This window comes from Chrysemys picta, chromosome 15 (genome assembly GCF_011386835.1).
Source record: "Chrysemys picta bellii isolate R12L10 chromosome 15, ASM1138683v2, whole genome shotgun sequence".
Lineage (NCBI taxonomy): Eukaryota > Metazoa > Chordata > Testudines > Emydidae > Chrysemys > Chrysemys picta.
Window position 1 is genome coordinate 13001763 of NC_088805.1, and position 22552 is coordinate 13024314.

Sequence of the window (22552 nt, forward strand, 5' to 3'; positions counted from 1 at the left end):
GATAAAACTTCAGAATTAGTTTTTTCAGCATCTTAATTTAGAAAGTCTTGAAAGTATCCTCGGTGGATCTGAATAGTTGGATTTGGCGGTAACTGAATTGTGATTATTGTTCACAGATTGTAATTTGTTTAAAATGAAGTATTATGAAATAATATGGATGTCTTAGCACTGTAATATTTTTAACAAATTTGAAATGTATTAATGTATTGAAATTAATCAGATTGGGTGTTAACATTAAAAAAACTTTGTTTATAGTGACAGTTTTTGTGCCAATTTGGATTTATAAAAAATTATAGATAAAAATACAATTAAGTATTTTTCAATATTTTGTTCTTTACCTTCCACAGTTTTGTAAAATTCAAGTGAAATACTCGAACACTGAAATAAGTCAATTTAAAACCCAGCATCTATAACCTAGTTCGTTACAAATTGTAATCTAAAATTGCAATAGCACTTAATTTCCAGTTACATCATATCCTTGTACAACTGACTTACATATTGATTTATTAAAGCAAGTAATTAAAAATAGAAATAACCATCTCACATAGCGAAAAATGCAGGCGGCTCAGGAAATTTGAGTGATCTAACTCCGGTTTCCCTTTTCTACCTCTAGAAGCTATAGCTGCTGCCTGCGTTATCACAAGGTCCCTATACTGCAGTAGTCCCTTTTTTGAGCTTGGCGGCAGCAGCAGCCTCACTCTCTCAAACCCTGGAGATTGTTGAGGGTCAGGATGGGCTCTGGATAGTGCATGGGGACAGAAGGGGGTTAGCCCAGAGTAGGTACACAGGGAAGTTGGTGCCTGTATATTTTATGTATTTAAATGATGCGCACGCATTTGGGATAGCTAAGGGGAGTATAAAAACAGAAGACAGAAAACCATGATTTTCTTTTCTTAAATTGCATGGTGTTTTAGAGTGCTCACTCCTGATTTTTGAATTTTGGGTGTTGGCAATTCTATGTTCTTCTCCCATCCCTTGATAGAATTTAGAAAAAACTAAACACTGTTACTGTAAAATGTTCTGTACTGTTTATAGTAGCTGGAGAATATTCAGGCCATTGTTTTGAACTTCAAAGCACAAATGTACTAACATTTAATGATGTGTCTCATATCTCACAAACAGCTCAAAACAATGGCATTATCCAATCTTTAACTCTAGGATGCATTTAGGTTTTCTGGTTTGTTGTGATTATTTTTCTATTTTTTGTTTATTTTTAGACAAATTATGACTCATTTTTAGGAGTAAAAAAACAATTGTTTTTAAAAATGAAACCCATTTCCCTTGAGTTGTCTAAAAAAATAAATGGCCCCCCACTGGAGTTCCACACTCCTGGAATCTACTGCAAACAAGTGTGGGGAGCTTGGTAGGGCTTGCTGGCTCCATCAGTAGGCAACTTTCAATATTGAAGAAATTGTACATTTTAAGTAATCTTGAAAATTCTGTTCTCAAATTCTTCAGTTGTACTTTGTCACTTTTAATCTAAAACAGGCAACCTTGCAAGTTAGCTTCAGCCTAATAAGAGTATCAATGCTAATTCCTCCTTTTGTACTAAGACTAGCAAAGGTTTCCATTTTTTTGTAGTTTAAGTAACATGGTACCATGTGATTTGAGTCACCCTCATTGTTAATTAGCTTACCACATCCAATGTTAAAAGGTCAGCTAGATGTGAATCTTAGAATATGTAGTCCTGTGAGATAGCTATAGATGTAGAAAATTGTCTGGTTTGAAGTGTTTGAACTTTTCCAAGCCTGAAATACTGTTTTTCAAGCCACTTAGGGGCTTATGTCATTCTTACAAAGAAATTAGCTGTGGCATTAAAAGTGTCTGTAGTTAGGACTATTGGCATAACAAAGCTGATGAATCCAAAGTTGTCAGCCTCCAGAAGAACTATAGATCAATCTGTCTTTGCTCAAATAGTGTCTCCAAATTAGTATCCAGTTTAAATGATGTGAAATGGAATATCCTCATGTGAATAAGTGTGTGGTTTTGCTTGGCATTTTGATTTAGTCTACCGTACGCTATTTTAAAAATATCTCGTAATGTTAGAAAACAGCTCTCCGCCAAGAAATCAAGGGGATTGTTCTGGGTACCAAAATATAGCATTCAATTTTAAAAATGGGGGGAAGCAGGCAAGAGCATTGTTAGAATTTAAGGTTCTAAAAAGAATCCCGTGTTGCATAATTATCCCTGAAACTAATTGTAAATGATTCCAATGTGTTTATTTGGTTAAGTTAAGTTTCACAACAGAACAAGAACCACACAATTTTACCTTCTGTCAATTTAGTTGTTTAAATTAATGTACATTAAGTGTCTGAATAATCAGAAAGCATGTGCCTACTACTCTAGTTTATGCCAAGGTTTTGGATTTTAAACAGCTTAATACATTGGGTACCTGCAGCCTTCATGTGAGGAAAAGTGCTGCCAATATACACAGAAGATATTTGCTTCACAACTGCTCCTGGTATAATGAACCTGAACTAAAAAACATAATTTATCATAGTTTGCCCTACAAATCAAGAGGCCCTTAATCTTTACAGTTTACATATGCATACAGTACCATAGAAATAGAATGCCCCTAAGAACCAAGGATCAGTGAAGTGGTACTGAATGAGAAATGTATTCCATGTGTATCTTCATCAGTTACTCAATTATAGGAATGGAATAATAAATCATGCTGTTCTCTTGTGCATTGAATAACACAACAAATGAATAATAATCACTGGAGTCAGTCTGTCAGACGCCAGATTAGGAGTTGGTAGTGGTCAAGCTGCATACCCTTTGTGTAGCTGCTGACCTATTTAAATGAACATCTTACTTCCATATTATGATCTCATTGAATATACTGTAATGTTTGCCCCTCATGCTTTAAATACGGCTTATCTCAAACAGTGCTGTGATACACAAGAATCGGAGCTTTTTCAGGGCTAGAATAGGAATTTTATTCCTGTTGAAATAACAAGGAATGGAATCATTCCTGATGGCAGCTATCTTGGAGCAGGGAAGTGAAGTGTGAATCCGTAGGTGTGGTAACGCAGCTTTTATTTTTATTTTTAAATGGGAAAATCCATTTAAACGCTGATGGCATCAAAACCTGTATTCAGCATCCTCTGATGTCACTGTGCTTACCTTGCAGGTAACATTTTAGTGACTAAGGTTTTTTTTTGTTTGGTTTTTTAAAGTTGTGCATGGTAAGGCAGAGACTGGAATCCTAATACCCATCAAGTTAATTTACACTAATTTCCCACTCTCAGGAGTGTGTGCTTTGTTAAATAACTTCATGCTTAGACATTCATTTAATAATTATATAATAAATATAATTTGAAAAATATAAGTGGTGATTTCAGGAAGTCTTAAAATTGCACAAGTGGCTTCAGTTGCTCTTTCGTAGACAAATCACTGAGTAAGGTGTTATCTTAAAGTGGATTTGACTTATCTTTCCAGATACAGTTAAAAAACTTCAGGACCAAAAGCATGACATGGAAAGAGAAATAAAGACTCTTCACAGGAGGCTACGGGTAGGTTAACACCTACAACCCAGTGTGCAACTAAGCACTAAAAGAGGTGGGGGGGACACCGTAAGAGTGGTACATGAGACATCACCCAGCAATAAAAATATATAGTACAGTCTGCCTGTCTTTCCCTGCACAGTGCTCTAAAAATATTCCAGAAATGTTTCAAGGCTGTATAAGAGTGTTGGGATTTCAATATGTAGAGGTAGAAACTGGTCTTACTGGGCATTATTGGTGGTGTTAGATACCAAAGACAAAGCACATGGCAGACTTACTAATGGGCGGAAAAGTGAATATTACTGTGTTTAAAAGCGTTAGAATAATTCTGGGGAGAGGGGCATCAGCTCAAGGATGAAGTTAAATGCTTCATCTTGGGATAAATTTACTAAACCATTAAAGAATTAACTATATCTTTTCTTTTTTAGAGAAAAGGAAATTTTAGGACCTCCCCAATGCTCCTGCTCCAAAACCCCAAAGCTGATTACTGATGAAATTATCTTCATATTTAAGATTTGTAACTTTAGTGTTTTACTTTTGGACTGTCAAATCTGAGTACTTTTACCACCCACTTAAATCTTCCACTCTGAGAGTTCAGTGGAACTTTGCATCGGGATAATTCTTTGATTTCAAACTCCTAGTTGCTGCTGTTTACAGTTTTGGTTATTTATAGGAGGAGTCCGCAGAATGGCGTCAGTTCCAAGCTGATCTACAGACTGCCGTGGTCATAGCAAATGATATCAAATCTGAGGCCCAAGAGGAGATAGGGGACCTAAAGCGTAGACTGCATGAGTCTCAGGAGAAAAATGAAAAGCTCACTAAAGAGCTGGAAGAAATAAAGTCACGCAAGTATGTTAATGAAAATGGAGTTATGTATTTCTATTGCTTTTACACAATTTGAGACGTTAATTTCTTAACTGTCACTGTTGAGACTCATGGAAAGTCACAGAGCGAGACTGTCATTTTGAGGCAAGATCATTTCTGCCTAAGATCTCTCTGCATACTTCTAGGAACAATTCTGAAAGAATGGGCAAACCTGTAAGAGAGTGGTTTTTTCATAGCTGGCTTTTTAATTTTCTGCAATGGAGGAAATGTACCTGTTTTGGCACTTTCGCGCACACACAAAAAGGAAAGTCATTTGTCTGTTTTTAGTCACAAATAAGAGTCCATGACTTGGGCTTAGCTTCCCTGAGTAGAGCATGGAAAGCAAGCAATGAATCTCTCTTCTGTGCTGTTGCAAGTATATTTTGCTTAGCTGCCAGGCTCTTTAGAGGGGAGCAAAACACAAGCTTATCTTACTATGGAGAAGAGAGGGTTTGTTTCTTGACAACTAGGCTACTCAGATAAAAGATGTTAGATTCTCACTTGTGACCTGTTATAGCTTGAATTGAGACAGAAATCCCTAGGAGTTCTACAAGAGATGATTACTTCTAGGTAGTCTACATAGACTGGTAATGTGAACCATATCTCTTGGAATATTAGAAGGCATACAACCTACTTAAACCAGGGCATTCTCGCATCTGGTATTTGATTTCTACTTATGGCCTTGATTTTTTTGAGGCTAGAGTTTACAAATGACTATGATCAGTCAGTTTCAAAGGAAAGGAGTTTGTCCCAGTCAGATACGTAGTGCTTAGTTTCTTTGGAGCAGGGGATAGGCTTTTTGCTGACTTTATACAGTGACTAGCACAGTGGTGCCTGTAGTTGCTACTGCAGTACTTAATTTCTGCAGTAATTAATTTTTTTTCCAAAAATACCATCAGAAAATAATCTTAGTATTACTGCATAGCTCATTCCATGAACTTCCAGCAGTGTGCTATTTAAGAAATATAATGAGAAACCAATCACTAAAAGCCTCACCTGTAAAAGAGACTTTCCTATATATTGAACAGAAGCTGAAACAGTATGCTTCTTATCTAAAATTAAATATACTTACGGCACTTTGGAAAACAGGCAACTAGGATTTTATGCAGTTGCTGTCAACTTTCTTCAATAATAAGCCTTTGCCTCATAATCAACTGGTTGTGGAGGTTTTTCTGTAGTAGTGATTTTTCAGTGATCCTAATTACATCAGTCGGGCATCTTTCAAAAAAACACAAAATTCAGTCTTCAATGAATCCATAGCACATACAGCATACAGCTCAGACACAATCCATGTTTTTCCCAGTCCTGCCAATCTACCTGAATCCTGACTACTAGTCCTCTCTAGGAGTTGAAGAGTTGTTTGGATCCATGGCTATTTGGTCCTTTTGATTCAGACTGGAGACTCAGCAGTTACAATTACGATGTTTGTGATGTGTATACATGTTCCCATTATTAAAATCTTCGATAAAGTGCCATGTAAATTAACACTGATAAACACTTTGTAAATACAGATATAAATCTTTGAGGCAGGAAACACTTGAACACCAGAGTGGGCTGAGAGAGATTATTTTTGCAGTGGAATTTTGCACAGGCTGCATATGTGAGATGTAGAGAGCAGACTGGAGGAGGATATAATTGAAAATAAGAGATGACCTGGATGGTGAGGGTAAAGCAGATTAATTTGAAGTGAAGCTACTCCTGATTACTATTGGCCTAGGAGATACTCATACCAGGAGTTTAGAGAGATTAATGCCTTAAGTCAAAATGTCATAGCACCCACTTTTGATAGGAATTTCTAACCTAATCTTTGAATTTTCAAAATAGGAAGTTTGTAATTTATGCTTTGCATTACAAGGATCCGTCATCTCTAGAAAATCTGTTCATTAAGTTGAAATGAATCAGACTAATTGTGAGGTGTTTGAATCCCCTTGTTGACGCTAAGGCTTGACTTTGCAGTATCAATTCACTACCCTGGTGGGTAAAATATATTGCAATAATAAATGTACTGGCTGCAAATCGGCTAGAATCGATTTCTCCTTGGAATCAGTGTTAACAATGTAACAGAATCATCTACCAAATGTCAACTTGAAAACAAGCCTTTTATGCAGTAGTCACGCTTTTGGATGTCGGAAGCCTATTGCTTGGTTTGTTCTGATACTGTTTCCAGAACGGCTTTCTAAATCCATGTTGCTTGCAGATAAATAGGTAAAGGAGGTAAAATAATCTACCGGTAATTGATTTCCTAAGAACAAAGAACTCAAAGGTAACTGAAAATGATTCTTAAAAAACTTGTTGTAAGATTCCAAAAGAAGAGAAATGGTATAGCTGCTGTTGAAAAATGTAGTTAGCATGGTATTTGATCTGAAACTGAGGCAATGAATAACCCCTCAGATCCGCGCCGGGGGGGGGGGGGTGGCTTTCTCCAGACAGAAGGATGGTTTCTCCATCAGAGTGACAGTGAATGTCATAACCAACATAAACTTAGGTTGAAAGGTCCCTTCCATTCTAAAACCTTAGTGTCCTTTGGGTTGCAACTAGAGTTTAGTCTCAATTCAAAGCTGAACTTTAAAAATATATTCCCCCCCCCCCCCCCCCCCCCGGCATAAAAAAGTTTGTCCCTTTCAAAAATAATTGTAAAGGTGTTTCTTATTTTGATGATTTCAGTGGATTAGTTTTTAATCTATGGCAAATTTGAAGTTTAACTCACTAGAAAACACAAGACCCTAAACTTGACTCTTGATAGGTAAAAAGCCTTTCAGTTCACTTAGGATCTCTTGTTGACAGATATTAAAGAAGTTGACTGGTATTTAAGGCTGTTAATCTAAACCTAAATTACAACAAATAGCAAAGTAGGTTAATATAATGAGTAGAGTTATGAGCTCAATTCCTGTGTTTACATTTAAGCCTTTTGACATAAAGAAAATATTTTTCTGATGTGGCTAAGATGACCTAGCTTTTGTTTACAGGCAGGAAGAGGAACGTGGCCGGGTATACAATTACATGAATGCTGTAGAGAGGGATTTGGCAGCTCTGAGACAAGGAATGGGGCTGAGTCGCAGGTCATCCACTTCCTCGGAGCCAACTCCCACCGTAAAAACACTAATCAAATCCTTCGACAGTGCCTCACAAGGTAATTACTTCTAGCCAGTGTAGTAGCTATACAAAGTTAGAAGTTTGTGTATGCTGACATGTATGCTTCTGATGTTCTGGCTGATTCAAAATTCAGCTGGATGATCGTACAATAGCAAGGTCTGAAACAAACCCACGTACACTAAATTACATTACTGGGGTACATTACTGTTAAGTAATTATCCTTTCTCTTCCTCTTTTCTCCTCAACCCCAGGGGTTGAATGTTCTCTATCCCTCACTGTCACTTACCTAGTGATTTGGACACTAGAGGCTTTGTGATTCAGCACTGTCACTCAACAGGAATATAATACCAATTGTACACTCAGCTGTGTCCCCAGCTTAAGGATATTCAGTACTCCCATTAAGACACTGACATTAATACATGCCCCCAAATGAGCGTCCTAGAAGCTATATAATGACTAGCACCAAGTTTTTTAAAAAAAAAAAAAAAGCCTGAGCTCCTAAAATCCATATTTTAGTGCCTGTCAGAGAACTGTCGACCCTACTTCTCCCATTTAGCTCAGTGGGAACTATTGGGCACTCAGCACTTTAGGAAATGAGACATGTAGATTTAGAGCCTGACTTTAAGGTCCTGTTTGTGAAGTTGTTATACAAATTTAGGGCTTATCTACATGGTGAAATAATGCATTTTCTGGGCTTGTGATTTCCAAATCACACTAATGCATTGCGCATTAATTAGTCTGTGTAGCTCCTGCTGGTGTGTACTAAAAGTTTCCTAGTGCACTATACCAGTGCTTGAAACAGTATTACATTAAATTGTACTAGGGAACCTTCAGTATGCACCAGTAGGGTCTACACAGACCAATTAACGTACAACGCATTAGTGTGCTTTAGAAATCACATCCCCTGTAGAGAACATTACCCCAATGTGTAGACAAGCCCTTAGTCTCATTTACATTAAGACAGCTTTACGTTGCTCTGGTAGTATAAAGGGGCCTTAATGTGGGTGTAAATTACATTTTAAATTACATTTACATGCACTTTAAGGTCCCTTAGCGGTACCAGAGTGATATAAGCAGCCGTAATGTAAATGGCAACCCACTTTTATGCTCACCGCCTGAAGACCTGTCATATGATTCAGTATAATCTATAAATTGTATGGAGATTCTGTAGATTGTCATATTTCTACATTTGTGTTCTCCCTGTTAGTGTTTGTCTTTGTCGTGTTCAACCTCCTCAGTTCTAATTTGAGGGCTGTTCATGTTTTTGTTCATAATAATTGTGCAAAAAATTCTAGTAAAAGGAGGAAGTAACATGAGTGAATTAGCAGAAAACTTGCTCATCTGTGGCTTTGGATAAGGATCCGATTGCTCAGACAAATAAAAACTATCCTTCTGGTAAGAAATTTACATCATTTGCTAGTCATGCAATTAGGGAATCAGCTGACTGGCTTGGCAAAATGAGGTTTATACACAAGTTGATGGCACTTGTATCTGAAATTTGGAAAATTTGGAGGGGGGAGATGAAGGGGACTCTCAGTTCCTTGCATCTGGTTAGCAGACCCAGCAACTACAACTACCTCTGTGATCGTTTGTAGATGAAATAACTGGTTGGTGACAGCCGTTAACATCTTCCAGCAGAACAGTATCCCTTATCTTAGCTCTAGCCTTTTTCCCAATATAGTGTGAAAATGCTAACTCCCTGAATGCTTCTCCAGAACAGAAAGAAAGGAAATTAGAATGGTGGAGAGGTAATAGGTGGCATGGTGGGTGCAATGGAAGTGTTCACAGAGCTCCTACCATGTAGAGAGAGGAAATAGGGTTCCCTGGTGATGGAAAATGGGGGACCCTGATATGGGGGTTAGTAGGGAATGAGGGGGGCACACAGCCCTTGGCATGGGTGGCGAAATGGGGGTGATGGTATGTGGGGAGGATGACATGGGGGATAATCCAACCCCCTGAAATGCTGCAGAGGGGTTAATGAGTGGGGAATGGAGGACCCTAGCATGGGTGAATGTGAGTTAGAGGCTCTGGCATGAAGGCTGGTTGCAGGGAGTATCTGAAATAAAGATGGATGGGTGGGTGTCACAGACAATTTGTGGGGGAAAGGGAGGAAAGTATGGAGCCCCGATACGTGCAATGTACACTTCCTAGAGGTGCAACGAAGAATGTAACCCTCTAAATTAGAAAACCAAAGCCACTTTTGGTATGTAAAACTTCCAGTTAAGGGGGGGAGCGGAGGGATTTTTTTTGTGAACAGCTAGATACTGTAAATAGTTTTATATGGTTTCTATTTTTGATATAGTGCAGGCTCATGTTAGGAGGTGACCAACATAGTACTCGAGCATTTTTGAAACTTTCAAAGTTGCTTTCCAAAAAATGAGCACTGCACAATGTAAGCAAACAAAACACTTGTTAGGTTCTGCCCTTAAACAGTTGTCTTGACATGTGGCTATACGGCCACTTCTCCATTTGACTGAAAACCATGCGGCATTTGGGATAGCTTCCTTTTTATTTTTCCATTAGTTCCAAGCCCTGCCACAGCCACAATTCCTCGCACTCCTCTCAGTCCAAGCCCGATGAAAACACCCCCAGCAGCTGCAGTGTCTCCTATGCAGGTAAGTCCATGTGCTGGTATTTAATCCTTTATTTGTCAAAGAAATCATGCAAAAGGTGATGATGGTATTATACAGACACTGATTGACTTTGTTGGCAACTGTAGTAAAATATTGCCTCAGGTAAATAGTTTCTGAAATGTAGAGTTGGACAAAGGGACTGATACAGCCTAAGGGCACTTTTAAAAAAATTATTGCCCTTAAAGCCCAATTCTGTTAGGGTGAAACAACTTCTCCCCCATATCTTACTGTTGATACAGAGGCAGTCTGTCTCTCTTCCCTCCCCATTTCCAAGGATGTTGTCAGGGCCAACTTTGCTTCCCATGTCGACAAATCACTTCTGACTGCCCCTTTAAGCAATAAGTTACTTTCTTTGGGGGTATATTATAATGAAGGAACATCTTATTGCATGCACTGTTTGGTTATGTGCCATCTTTAACCAACTGGAGTACTAAAAAAATTATCAAAGGTTTGTTTAATGCATGTGTAACTTGTAGAGGTTTTTTGGGGGGAGGGGTGGTGGGCGGGGGGGTCATTGAGTAAGAAACACTGAAAAACAAAATTCTGTAGTTGGATACTAAGTATTCCTGTGCTACTGTGAATTGATATTCTTGTAACATGGAAGGCTAACTTCAATCTTTCTGAACCCATCTGTCAGTTTTCAGTCCTTTGTCTCCTTTGGGCGATAGAGGTCATGCATCTGTGTGGGATTGGTCATCAGCCTTTGATACCAATTTATCAGTGTTGCGGGCCTCACTATAGGATCTGTATTAGGGGGATGAAGTCATAAGTTGGCTATTTTTATTCATTATATAGGGATACAGAGAGTTATGTTCAACGTGTTGATGTACCCTAGATTCTCTGTCCCCTTTCCAGCCTCCCACCCCTTCGTTCAACTGCAGGGGAGAACATCAAGTATCACAGGATTGCATAGTTATCAGTATACTGAGCATGTTGCTCGGTCTTGCTTTCTATGAACCTGGACACCATTGTTTTGTTTTCTCAGTATCAGGATGAGGTGTGGACGTGGACGAAAGCCAACAGGGTTAGGCTCAGAACAGATAAGAGTAAAGGTAGAAGTTGCTGGCAGGATGAAGCATTTTGAGGAACTGGCAGTGCTCATTTCCTTCAGTGACAGTGTATGCTCACTTATCAGTACTTCTTCTATTAGATTCAGAGTATCGCAGGCCAGAAATGCTACCAATTTATTGTAATATGTGGTGGCACAATTTTACAATTGTTGACGTGAGAGGAAGCACCTTTTTGAACCCTGACTTGTGGCAGTGAAAGAATAATGTTTGAAACCTGTTGTCCAAACATGGCAGCATTTTATAGTGCAGTTATTGATAAGTCATATCCCTTCACACTGAGACTCAAATAGCTTCACAACAAAAGGGGAGAAATTAGGTTTTTTTAATCAGAAAATTTGTTGCTTTCTGTGGTTAAGTCAGCAGTGACAGTGTTTTCAGAAGACAGCTGGATCTGACTAGCTTTGTGTCAGCTGGGGGTTCAGTCGGCATTTATCTGCCTTTATATTTTTTTCTTTGTTCATGAAATGAGCACACTTAATTTCACATTCTGAAAGGCTAGACTAGAAGTTTGGCAACACCAAAGTCTTTTCACTGTAGCCTGAGGCTTATTTGCTTTATTTATTCATAAATTAACCATGAACCTCAGTTCTTTGTAACCAAAATAACATCTTAAACTAGTGGGGAGCTAGCGCATGCTGCTTGCTACTCTTCATTTGAGGTTCTTTGTCTGCCATAATTTGAATCTTGAATTGCACTTCTGGTGCACAAGCAGAATGTCAGAAGTGGGATGTTCTCTGGAGTGGAAGTAACTCCCTGGAAAAGGAACGTAATAGTGTAACAGAGCAACTTTGCCTCTAATTTCTTTTGAAAATATGTGGTTTTACTGATTGTGTGTAACTATGCAAAGAGAATTTTCTGTGTTGACCTTATTTATGTTGTATTATATCTAAACAGCCAATTATAGTGAAGGAATGATGTAATGAGGTTCAGAGAATGTCCATCATGTTACCACGTTGATTTCTACGGTCTTCCCCTTCAAGGCACTAAATAATTCAGTTCAGCCTACTTCTTAGAATTTGTCTTCTATCAAGTCTCCCCTACCAGTGATGTCAGCCTTCATATTCTGTTCATTATTCATAGATTCATAGATTCTAGGACTGGAAGGGACCTCGAGAGGTCATTGAGTCCAGTCCCCTGCCCGCATGGCAGGACCAAATACTGTCTAGACCATCCCTGATAGACATTTATCTAACCTACTCTTAAATATCTCCAGAGATGGAGATTCCACAACCTCCCTAGGCAATTTATTCCAGTGTTTAACCACCCTGACAGTTAGGAACTTTTCCCTAATGTCCAACCTAGACCTCCCTTGCTGCAGTTTAAACCCATTGCTTCTTGTTCTATCCTTAGAGGCTAAGGTGAACAAGTTTTCTCCCTCCTCCTTATGACACCCTTTTAAATACCTGAAAACTGCTATCATGTCCCCTCTGTCTTCTCTTTTCCAAACTAAACAAACCCAATTCTTTCAGCCTTCCTTCATAGGTCATGTTCTCAAGACCTTTAATCATTCTTGTTGCTCTTCTCTGGACCCTTTCCAATTTTTCCACATCTTTTTTGAAATGCGGTGCCCAGAACTGGACACAATACTCCAGCTGAGGCCTAACCAGAGCAGAGTAGAGCTGAAGAATGACTTCTCGTGTCTTGCTCACAACACACCTGTTAATACATCCCAGAATCATGTTTGCTTTTTTTGCAATAGCATCACACTGTTGACTCATATTTAGCTTGGGGTCCACTATAACCCCTAGATCTCTTTGTGCCGTTCTCCTTCCTAGACAGTCTCTTCCCATTCTGTATGTGGGAAACTGATTTTTTCTTCCTAAGTGGAACACTTTGCATTTGTCTTTGTTAAACTTCATCCTGTTTAACTCAGACCATTTCTCCAATTTTGAATTATGACCCTGTCTTCCAAAGCAGTTGCAATCCCTCCCAGTTTGGTATCATCCGCAAACTTAATAAGCCTACTTTCTATGCCAATATCTAAATTGTTGATGAAGATATTGAACAGAGCCGGTCCCAAAACAGACCCCTGCAGTACCCCACTCGTTACGCCTTTCCAGCAGGATTGGGAACCATTAATAACAACTCTCTGAGTACGGTTATCCAGCCAGTTATGCACCCACCTTATAGTAGCCCCATCTAAATTGTATTTGCCTAGTTTATCGATAAGAATATCATGAGAGACCGTATCAAATGCCTTACTAAAGTCCAGGTATACCACATCCACAGCTTCACCCTTATCCACAAGGCTCGTTATCCTATCAAAGAAAGCTATCAGATTGGTTTGACATGATTTGTTCTTCACAAATCCATGCTGGCTGTTCCCTATCACCTTGCCACCTTCCAAGTGTTTGCAGATGATTTCCTTAATTACTTGCTCCATTATCTTCCCTGGCACAGAAGTTAAACTAACTGGTCTGTAGTTTCCTGGGTTGTTTTTATTTCCCTTTTTATAGATGGGCACTATATTTGCCCTTTTCCAGTCTTCTGGAATCTCTCCTGTCTCCCATGATTTTCCAAAGATAATAGCTAGAGGCTCAGATACCTCCTCTATTAGCTCCTTGAGTATTCTAGGATGCATTTCATTAGGCCCTGGTGACTTGCAGGCATCTAACTTTTCTAAGTGATTTTTAACTTGTTCTTTTTTTATTTTATCTGCTAAACCTAGCCCTTTCCCATTAGCATTCACTAGGTTAGGCATTCCTTCAGACTTCTCTGTGAAGACCGAAACAAAGAAGTCATTAAGCATCTCTGCCATTTCCAAGTTTCCTGTTACTGTTTCTCCCTCTTCACTAAGCAGTGGGCCTACCCTGTCTTTGGTCTTCCTCTTGCTTCTAATGTATTGATAAAAAGTCTTCTTGTTTCCCTTTATTCCCGTAGCTAGTTTGAGCTCATTTTGTGCCTTTGCCTTTCTAATCTTGCCCCTGCATTCTTTGTAATCTGTCCTAGTTTCCATTTTTTATATGACTCCTTTTTATTTTTTAGATCATGCAAGATCTCGTGGTTAAGCCAAGGTGGTCTTTTGCCACATTTTCTCTCTTTCCTAACCAGCGGAATAGTTTGCTTTTGGGCCCTTAATAGTGTCCCTTTGAAAAACTGCCAACTCTCCTCAGTTGTTTTTCCCCTCAGTCTTGATTCCCATGGGACCTTACCTATCAGCTCTCTGAGCTTACCAGAATCCGCCTTCCTGAAATCCATTGTCTCTATTTTGCTGTTCTCCCTTCTACCCTTCCTTAGAATTGCAAACTCTGATTTCATGATCACTTTCACCCAGGCTGCCTTCTGCTTTCAAATTCTCAACGAGTTCCTCCCTATTTGTTAAAATCAAGTCTAGAACAGCTTCCCCCCAGTAGCTTTTTCAACCTTCTGAAATAAAAAGTTGTCTGCAATGCAGTCCAAGAATTTGTTGGATAGTCTGTGCCCCGCTGTGTTATTTTCCCAACATATATCCGGATAGTTGAAGTCCCCCATCACCACCAAATCTTGGGCTTTGGATGATTTTGTTAGTTGCTTAAAAAAAGCCTCATCCACCTCTTCCACCTGGTTAGGTGGCCTGTAATAGACTCCTAGCATGACATCTCCTTTGTTTTTTACTCCTTTTAGCCTAACCCAGAGACTCTCAACACTTCCATCTCCTATGTCCATCTCTACCTCAGTCCAAGTGTGTACATTTTTAATATATAAGGCAACACCTCCTCCCTTTTTCCCCTGTCTATCCTTCCTGAGCAAGCTGTACCCATCCACACCAACATTCCAATCATGTGTATTATCCCACCAAGTTTCAGTGATGCCAACAATGTCATAGTTGTATTTATTTATTAGTACTTCCAGTTCTTCCTGCTTATTCCCCATACTTCTCGCATTTGTATATAGGCATCTAAGATACTGGTTTGATCTTCCCTCCCAGTTTTGTCCTGACTCTCCTTTCTCTCTGCCAATATAGCCCACACTCCCTCTCATTTCCGAACCATCTCCCAGGTCTCCATGTTCCCCACTTACCTGTGGGCTTTGCTTACCTGTCCCCGTCGAACCTAGTTTAAAGCCCTCCTCACTAGGCTAGCCAGTCTGTGTCCAAATAGGGTCTTTCCCCTCCTCGAAAGGTGAACGCCATCTCTGCCTAGCAGTCCTTCCTCGAATAGCATTCCGTGGTCTAGGAAGCCAAAGCCCTCCTGGCGACACCATCTTCGCAGCCAGGCATTCACCTCCATGATGCATCTGTCTCTGCCCAGCCCCCTACCTTTGACAGGAAAAATCGAAGAGAATACCACCTGCGCTCCAAACTCCTTCACCTGTACACCGAGCCCTGTAGTCACTCTTGATCCACTCAGTGTCACACCGCGCAGTATCATTTGTGCCCACATGGACGAGTAGCATGGGGTAGTAGTCAGAGGGCTGGATAATCCTCGACAATGCCTCCGTAACGTCTCGGATACGGGCTCCCGGCAGGCAGCATACTTCCCGAGATGAAATGTCAGGGCGACAGATGGGTGCCTCTGTCCCCCTCAGCAGAGAGTCTCCGACCACCACTACCCCATGTTTCCTATTCGCAGTGGTGGCAGCAGACCTCCCAGCCTTAGAGGTACGAGGCTTCTCCTCCTTTACTGTAGGGGGTGATTCCTTCTTTCCTGTATCAAGAAGAGCATAACGGTTACCTATTACCACGGCGGGAGGGTTTGGAGCAGGGGTGGAGCACTGCCAGCTGCCAGTGTCCACCCTGAGCCATCTCCTCCTCCACCAGTGGTGTATCAGCAGTCCTGTGTACTGGGACAGCTACCTCAGCTGTCTCCACATGGATACTGTCCAGGAATTGCTCGTGGATTCGGATGCTCCTCAACCTAGCCACCTCCTCCTGTAGCTCTCCCACCTGCTGCCTGAGAGATTCCACCAGCAGGCACCTTTCACATTGGATGGTCCCCCCAGCCTGGATATCAGTAAGTGGAAATTGCAAGTTACAGTCTCTGCTGAACCACACCAGGATCTGGGTAGAAGCATCCATGCTCAGGCGCTCTGTCTGGCTACAGGCACAGGAGACAGCAGTAGTGCTGGCACAGGTGTTGCGGGTCTTCCTAACCATCGTAAGCCTCCCTCTGTCAAACTCCCGTCTACAGCCCCCTGTCCGCTGAAAGGGTTGTTTAAGCAAGAAGTTTTGAATGTAGTTGGTTTATAGGTTTTAAGGGGAATAAAGGGAAAACAGATAGAACCGGCAAGGGACCCTCGCCCCCTTCCCAACTCCCTTGCGAAACTCCCTGTTAGCAGCCCCTGGTCACAAAAGCTCCCTGGTCGCTTGTGCGCTGCTTTATAAAGCCCTGGCCTGTATGAATGCCCCGCCCACTGATTAAGGCTCAGCCACTTACCAGAGGCTTCTAGCTTTCAAACCTTCCTTTGAAGCTCACAGCTTCCAACTGCCAGCCACAGCACACAGTCCAACCAACCAACCAAACAGACAAACACAAGCTCAGCACACAGCAAATAACCCCCAAACACAAACACACACACACACACTACAGACAGTCACTTACCCCAAGAGGGTGCTGTATTGCTCCTCCTTCACCTGGAGAACTCCCTTGCGAAACTCCCTGTTAGCAGCCCCTGTTCGCAAAAAAAAAAATTATTCCTTCTTTAGTTACAGTGGGAAAGCTAGGGTTACCATATTTTGTGCCTCCAAATGGAGGACACTCCACAGCCCACAGCCCCGCCCCAACCCCGCCCCCTCCCCAAAGTCTCCGCCCCCTCCCCTGCTTCCCGCGAATATTTGATTCGCGGGAAGCCTGAAGCAGGTAAGGGGGTGTGTGGGGGGAGGAGGCGCGGCCCAGGCTGGCCCCCCGGCGTTTCCAGCCTGGGTCGGCTCGGGCCCTGGGGTGCCAGCCCCGGCCGACCACCCCCGGCCCGCCCAGCACTGCCGGCCCCCGGCGGCCCGGCGCACCCCCCCCCCCCCCCCGTCTCCCGGCTCCCCGCCCCGCGGGCTCGGCTCCCCGGCTCCCGGCTCCCCGCCCCGCGGGCTCGGCTCCCCGGCTCCCGGCTCCCCGCCCCGCGGGCTCGGCTCCCCTCCCGGCTCCCCGCCCCGCGGGCTCGGCTCCCCTCCCGGCTCCCCGCCCCGCGGGCTCGGCTCCCCTCCCGGCTCCCCGCCCCGCGGGCTCGGCTCCCCGGACCCCGGCCCGGCACTGTGACCCTGGCCCGGCACTGCCCCACTGGTTCCCGGCCCGGCACCATGCCCCCGGCCCCGCGCCGGCCCCGGCCGAGCACCACCGAGCCCTCCTGATTTTCCCGGACATGCCCGGCTTTTGGGGATTTCCCCCCGGACGGGGATTTGAGCCCCCAAAAGCCGGACATGTCCGGGAAAATCCGGACGTATGATAACCCTAGGAAAGCAAGATTTAAGAGTGTAACTGCCTGGGACAGTTCCAAGGTTGTCATCGTGGCTGTGAGATCTGAGTTAAGCTAGAAGAGTTGTCCACTGCCCAAGTACTGAAATCCTTTAGAACAAGTAACCTTGAGCTAGCACACTAAAGATATTGGTGTGGCTGCAGTGGTACGAGCAGTAGCTTGGGCTAGCTGCCTCAGCTCAATCATGCCTGACCCCCTGGTTCATACTTGGGTACCTAGCCTGAGTCACTGCCCATGCTGCTGCAGCCGCGCTGCTATTTTTAGTGACCTAGCTTGAGCAGAGCTACCACATATCTACGTGCTGTGGAAAGCATGCTGTGTGTGGCAGGGTAGACATCCACACCCTTGCGGACTCAGTTTCTTTGTGGTAGCACTTAGCTGATCAAGCGGAGACTCTGGGTCAGTGTGACAATCTGTATGCCAACACAAATCCCATTTATACCCATCCTGGTATTCCGGTAAGATGGACAGACTGTCAAAACCAGGTTTTGGAGTGAGACCCATCTGCATTTAAGACCAGATGCAAACACAGGCATACCTCCCTTAACCTCCCTTGATGATCCGAGTCAGTATCATTGTGTGATAGAACATCACAGCCCAATTATAGCATGTTGCTGTTTAATATTTTCAATGCAATATCTTACTACACTCTTCCAATTCAGAAAAGGAAAATGTTAAGGTATCTCTCTTGTTCTTACTCGTATTCTCTCTTCAGTCCAGTCCTGGCTGTTGGGAGAGGTATTTCTCCTCTTTTCCTTCTTCTGCTGAGCTCCTCGTTTCCCTAGACTACTGGTAGGCTGGTGTCTGTGATTGGATCCATTTTATCAGCACTCAAACTATCTTACGTGTGTCAGGCATCCCTGGCAAATCTAATGTGTGAATATTAAACATTTTGTATAATTTAACATTTTTAATCTTACTTTATGCACCTATAAGGATTACAAAGCATAGTAATAACTGCAGCATATCTAGGAATCGTTATGACCTCCACTAAAATGCAGTCAACATGGTGGTGGAGTAGAGCAGCTGTTTAGCAGTGCATACCTATGTTGCAAAACACTTTAGGAAAAGAGGCATCTATCTATACTTCAGTGTCACTTCAGTAGGAAGATGTCACCAATATTGGGTTTAAATGCCAGTGTCATATTTAACTTTGAGCAAACTGGGGTTATGTTTAATCTAGTATTAACAACATTCAAGTCTTACATGCATTTTCCTGCTCTGTGCTGATAAGTGACATCGGCAAGTGCAGCCCAGCCTGGTGTTTCACCCCTCCATTTTCACCTCAGCCCAAAGCACATAGGCAGAGCGATAAGATTTAGTCAAAGTGGAGTATTTCTTTGATTGTCACTGTTTCTCCTTAAACTGTGATAACAAAAATTCCTCAGTTTCTAACTTTTCCCTCGCTCTACTGGTGTTTGCGACAATGGGAGCCCTAGAGTTGACTTGCTACTTATATTGTAATCATTGCCATCTAGCTCAAAGCAGGTTTAGTTGACAGCTGGCAGCCCCGTTACACTAAGGCTCCTACCATTGATTTATCTGAACTGGTGTTGACAATAATGGGGAATTTTTGCAAAATTTCCCATGTGTAGATGAGGTTTCATCTGAATGTCTGAGTGAGGCACTCAATGTAAAAGTACAAAAGATATCTCCTTCAATGGGGAATTAAGTGTAGTATATTTCCCTCCCAGTAGCTAGAAAACTGATTAAACAGGGTTAAGAGAAAAAGTGAATACATAGTTTTTTCTTTTTTTTCTTCCTGGAAAGCACTATTTTTAAAAATGTATATTTAATTCTCGTGAACCTGGACTAATAGCACTAGGGTCTTAGAGTGTAAGTTCTTCATTGCAGGGACCATGTCTGCCTCTGTTTGTACAGCATCTAGCAAAATGGGACCCAGTCCTGATTAGGCCCTCTGTAATTAGGCTTTACTGTAATATAAATATATAATAACTTACAGATAAGCAGACAGCGATTGGTAATGTGTGCTGGCTTCCCCACACACTTTTTACAGCTAACCTCAGGTACTCAGGATTATGGTTTAGCGATGTTTACCAGTGTCCACCAGGGACTTAAAATACGATCTTTGGAGGTTAACGGTCTAACTCAGTCCATCACCATTCTGCCTCTCAAATTGAAAAAACTTTGTACATACAGATTACTTTCCTTTTTTAAAAGGATCGGGTATGTTTCTATTTCTCTTTATGAATTGATTAGTAACTCCCATTGTTCCACCCTGGGTGATTTCCAGGAAGCCTAACTTAATCAAATTGTTTTCTGCATGATGGATTTCTGTATTAACCTAAGAAAGTACCAACACCATAACATTTAAAATTAGATTTTTGATGTCTGAAACTGTTAACTTAATTATTTATGCTAACAGATAAAAAGCAGGAGATCCTTACTATCTAGCAGAACTTTTGCCTTCAGCTTGGAAATGGCAGTGAGAAAAAAGTAACTGACCCTAAATGTTCTTATTGTTAGTGAGATTGTGCACTTGCTGTTCCTCTCCTAGCATAGTAAATCTTATTTGTAATTCTGAGACCACTTTTTTGTTGTTAAACATATTAGGCCAGATTCATCCTTACTCCAGGGGTAAATTAATCTGTACTTATATTTGAAAGTAAATATCAATAATACTTTTCCCCCCACTGTTAGTGTTTCTAGGCATTTTTAGTTTTGTTTTTAGCTCTCCACTGTGGTTTAGAATAAGCCTGCACCCTCACTGGCAAACAGCAATGTACATTTTTCTGACTCCCATATAGTATCTGGTATATTTATATCAAACTTATTTTTTATATAAAGAGCAAGTATAATTTTACTTTTTATAAAATACCATTACTTTTTGGGAACAGCACTGAATGGAAAGTCCAGTTTATTTAAGACCGTGGATATCTTTCATTATACAGTTCATTCAAATGAGCTTGACTTCAACGCCCCCACCCCTTTCCTCCTGCCAGTTCTTAATGTAGTTTGAAAAGTGACCAATAGGAGCTACAGAATACAGATTGCGAATAGTCTTTAATATCAATATTTAACATTTATGGCTCACATCTGTGCGCCCTTCATTGTCTATATTGAAGATGTGTGTATCCCTTTTGTCCTTTTGATAACATTTTGTTTTCGGTATTGTGGGCTTTGACTATTGATGTGTCCAGTTCCTCAGAACTGGCTTGTAGGAGACAGTTAACGTTACACTTAAAGCGCAGTTCTAGTGACAAATCTAGTCTCAACAGTGACTGGTGGGTTTTCTTTTGTTTTTTTTAAAGTCAGGTTCTGTACTGGTGTCTGATTCTATATCAAACGAGTGTAGTTTACAAGGGTGTAACACCATTCCTTATGCTCATCATAGTCTCAGTCAAGCAAAATTGTTTCTTGCACCTCATCATGTGTAATTAAGGTTCTGCAGGGCAGATTATTCCCTTTGTGACACCTATGCTGCATGTCACTGTCTTAGTAGGCTAGTACAGATGTTGCTGGTTGGAACTCGGTAAATAATTCAGTTGATCCATTTCCCCCTAAAATTTCCCAGAATATCTGTGGCCTGTCTACATTAGTGCAAACACTGGTGGGATGAATGGTTGAAAATTCTAGGGGAAATTGGCTAGAGTAGACATGGCTGGATAGAATGGTATTGGCGCTGGAGTACCAACAGAAGTAAAAAGCAGAAAACCTAACAAACTTGTTTTATGACCAGTAGAAATGACAAACATACCGAAAGTTACCAGCTGAGTAAGACAGTCACTTTCCTGACCCTATCTCAAAGAATGTTTGTTTTTAAAGTACTGTACGTAAGAGAACATGGGGGTTGGGGAAGTAGTACTGAAACATGGGTAGGTGGAGGTGTGGAGCTGTGTTCCCTTGCTTCCAGGCTAGGAGTACTGTGGAGGCTCCATGTTTATATAGGCTTTAGCAGGAGCTTTCTCCTGGAGGTGGGGGAGGTTTCCACTAATGTGGAGTCTTTGAGAATGGTAGAATTGGAAAGGGAGGTCTTCCTTCATCCTCTATGCCAGTGGTTTTCAAACTTTTTAGGCTGCGTACCCCTTTCCAAATAATATAGTCTAATACGTGCCCTCATCTGAAATAGGGTCATAATATGCCTATGCTTAGATTGCCAAGTCTTACTAAATAAAATGTATTATCCACCATGACAGGATTTTTCTCACATACCCCCTGACAAGAGCTCGCATAACCCAGTTTGAAAACCACTGCTATATGCTGAGAGGGCTGGAGTGCTCACAGGGCTAGCCCAAAGATAGGCAATGCAGCAGGCGATTGCCTGATGATCCTTGGTAGAGGAAAGTGTTTAAAAACAAGCCCTAAGAGGGTTTTTTTTTTCTTTCTTTTTGTTTGTTGTTTTTTTTTTTAAAGACGGTGAGGGGTGAGGGATCGTAGAGAAATAAGGGACAGGTTTAGGTTTAAATCTTACAACCCTTACTGCTGTACCACCAAGAGTTTTGGCTTCTCAATTTTGGCAGGCCAGATACAATTATGTTTAATATTTGGGAGGTGCATAGCCCCCAAATGATTGAGTTGAGACTGTGTGTGATCTGAGTACACAGTGCCTAGCCAAATTAAAATGTATTTATTCCTCTTTGAATTTTATCCTTTTCTTTCAGTTATAGCTGTTATTTCCTTGGTAAAATAGGGAAATTCACTCTGACGTGATGGTTAAAGTTTCTGAATAAGTGGAGAACATTAGCTTTTAAAATGAGCCATCAGAAGCAATTTCATGCATGGATTAGAACTAGCTCTTCCAGGGCTTCCTTGATCTGCAGTTGACAGCATGTTTAAATGAAGAAATATCCATCTTTATAGCATTTAGGATCCCATAGATAATCTGATAATGAAGTGATGAAATACAATTCCTCTTGCTGTATTATGGGGGTTAGACTCCTGGACACTGGCAGTTTTCTCATTTTCTTGCCAGTGCAAAAAGGTTGTTATATATGAGAGCCACGCTAGAGTCAATAGCCTGGTAATCCTGTGTATGCAAGCA

General features: G+C 41.5%; 1 protein-coding gene across 6 annotated transcripts in view; it reads left to right on the forward strand.

Moving 5' to 3' along the window:
* Positions 1-22552, forward strand: part of SPECC1L (sperm antigen with calponin homology and coiled-coil domains 1 like) — a 108113-nt gene that overhangs the window by 36956 nt on the left and 48605 nt on the right. For 5 of the 6 annotated variants that reach the window (XR_006172490.2, XM_005288605.5, XM_042841619.2 and 2 more), the window contains 4 exons: positions 3442-3515; positions 4180-4355; positions 7337-7500; positions 9987-10078. Coding sequence is in view for 5 of the 6 variants with exons in the window: in XM_005288605.5 (XP_005288662.1) it covers positions 3442-3515; positions 4180-4355; positions 7337-7500; positions 9987-10078 (506 nt within the window). In the remaining variant the exon portion in view is untranslated. The remainder of the gene's footprint in view (positions 1-3441; positions 3516-4179; positions 4356-7336; positions 7501-9986; positions 10079-22552) is intronic. The other variant, XM_065567924.1, reaches the window with a different exon arrangement.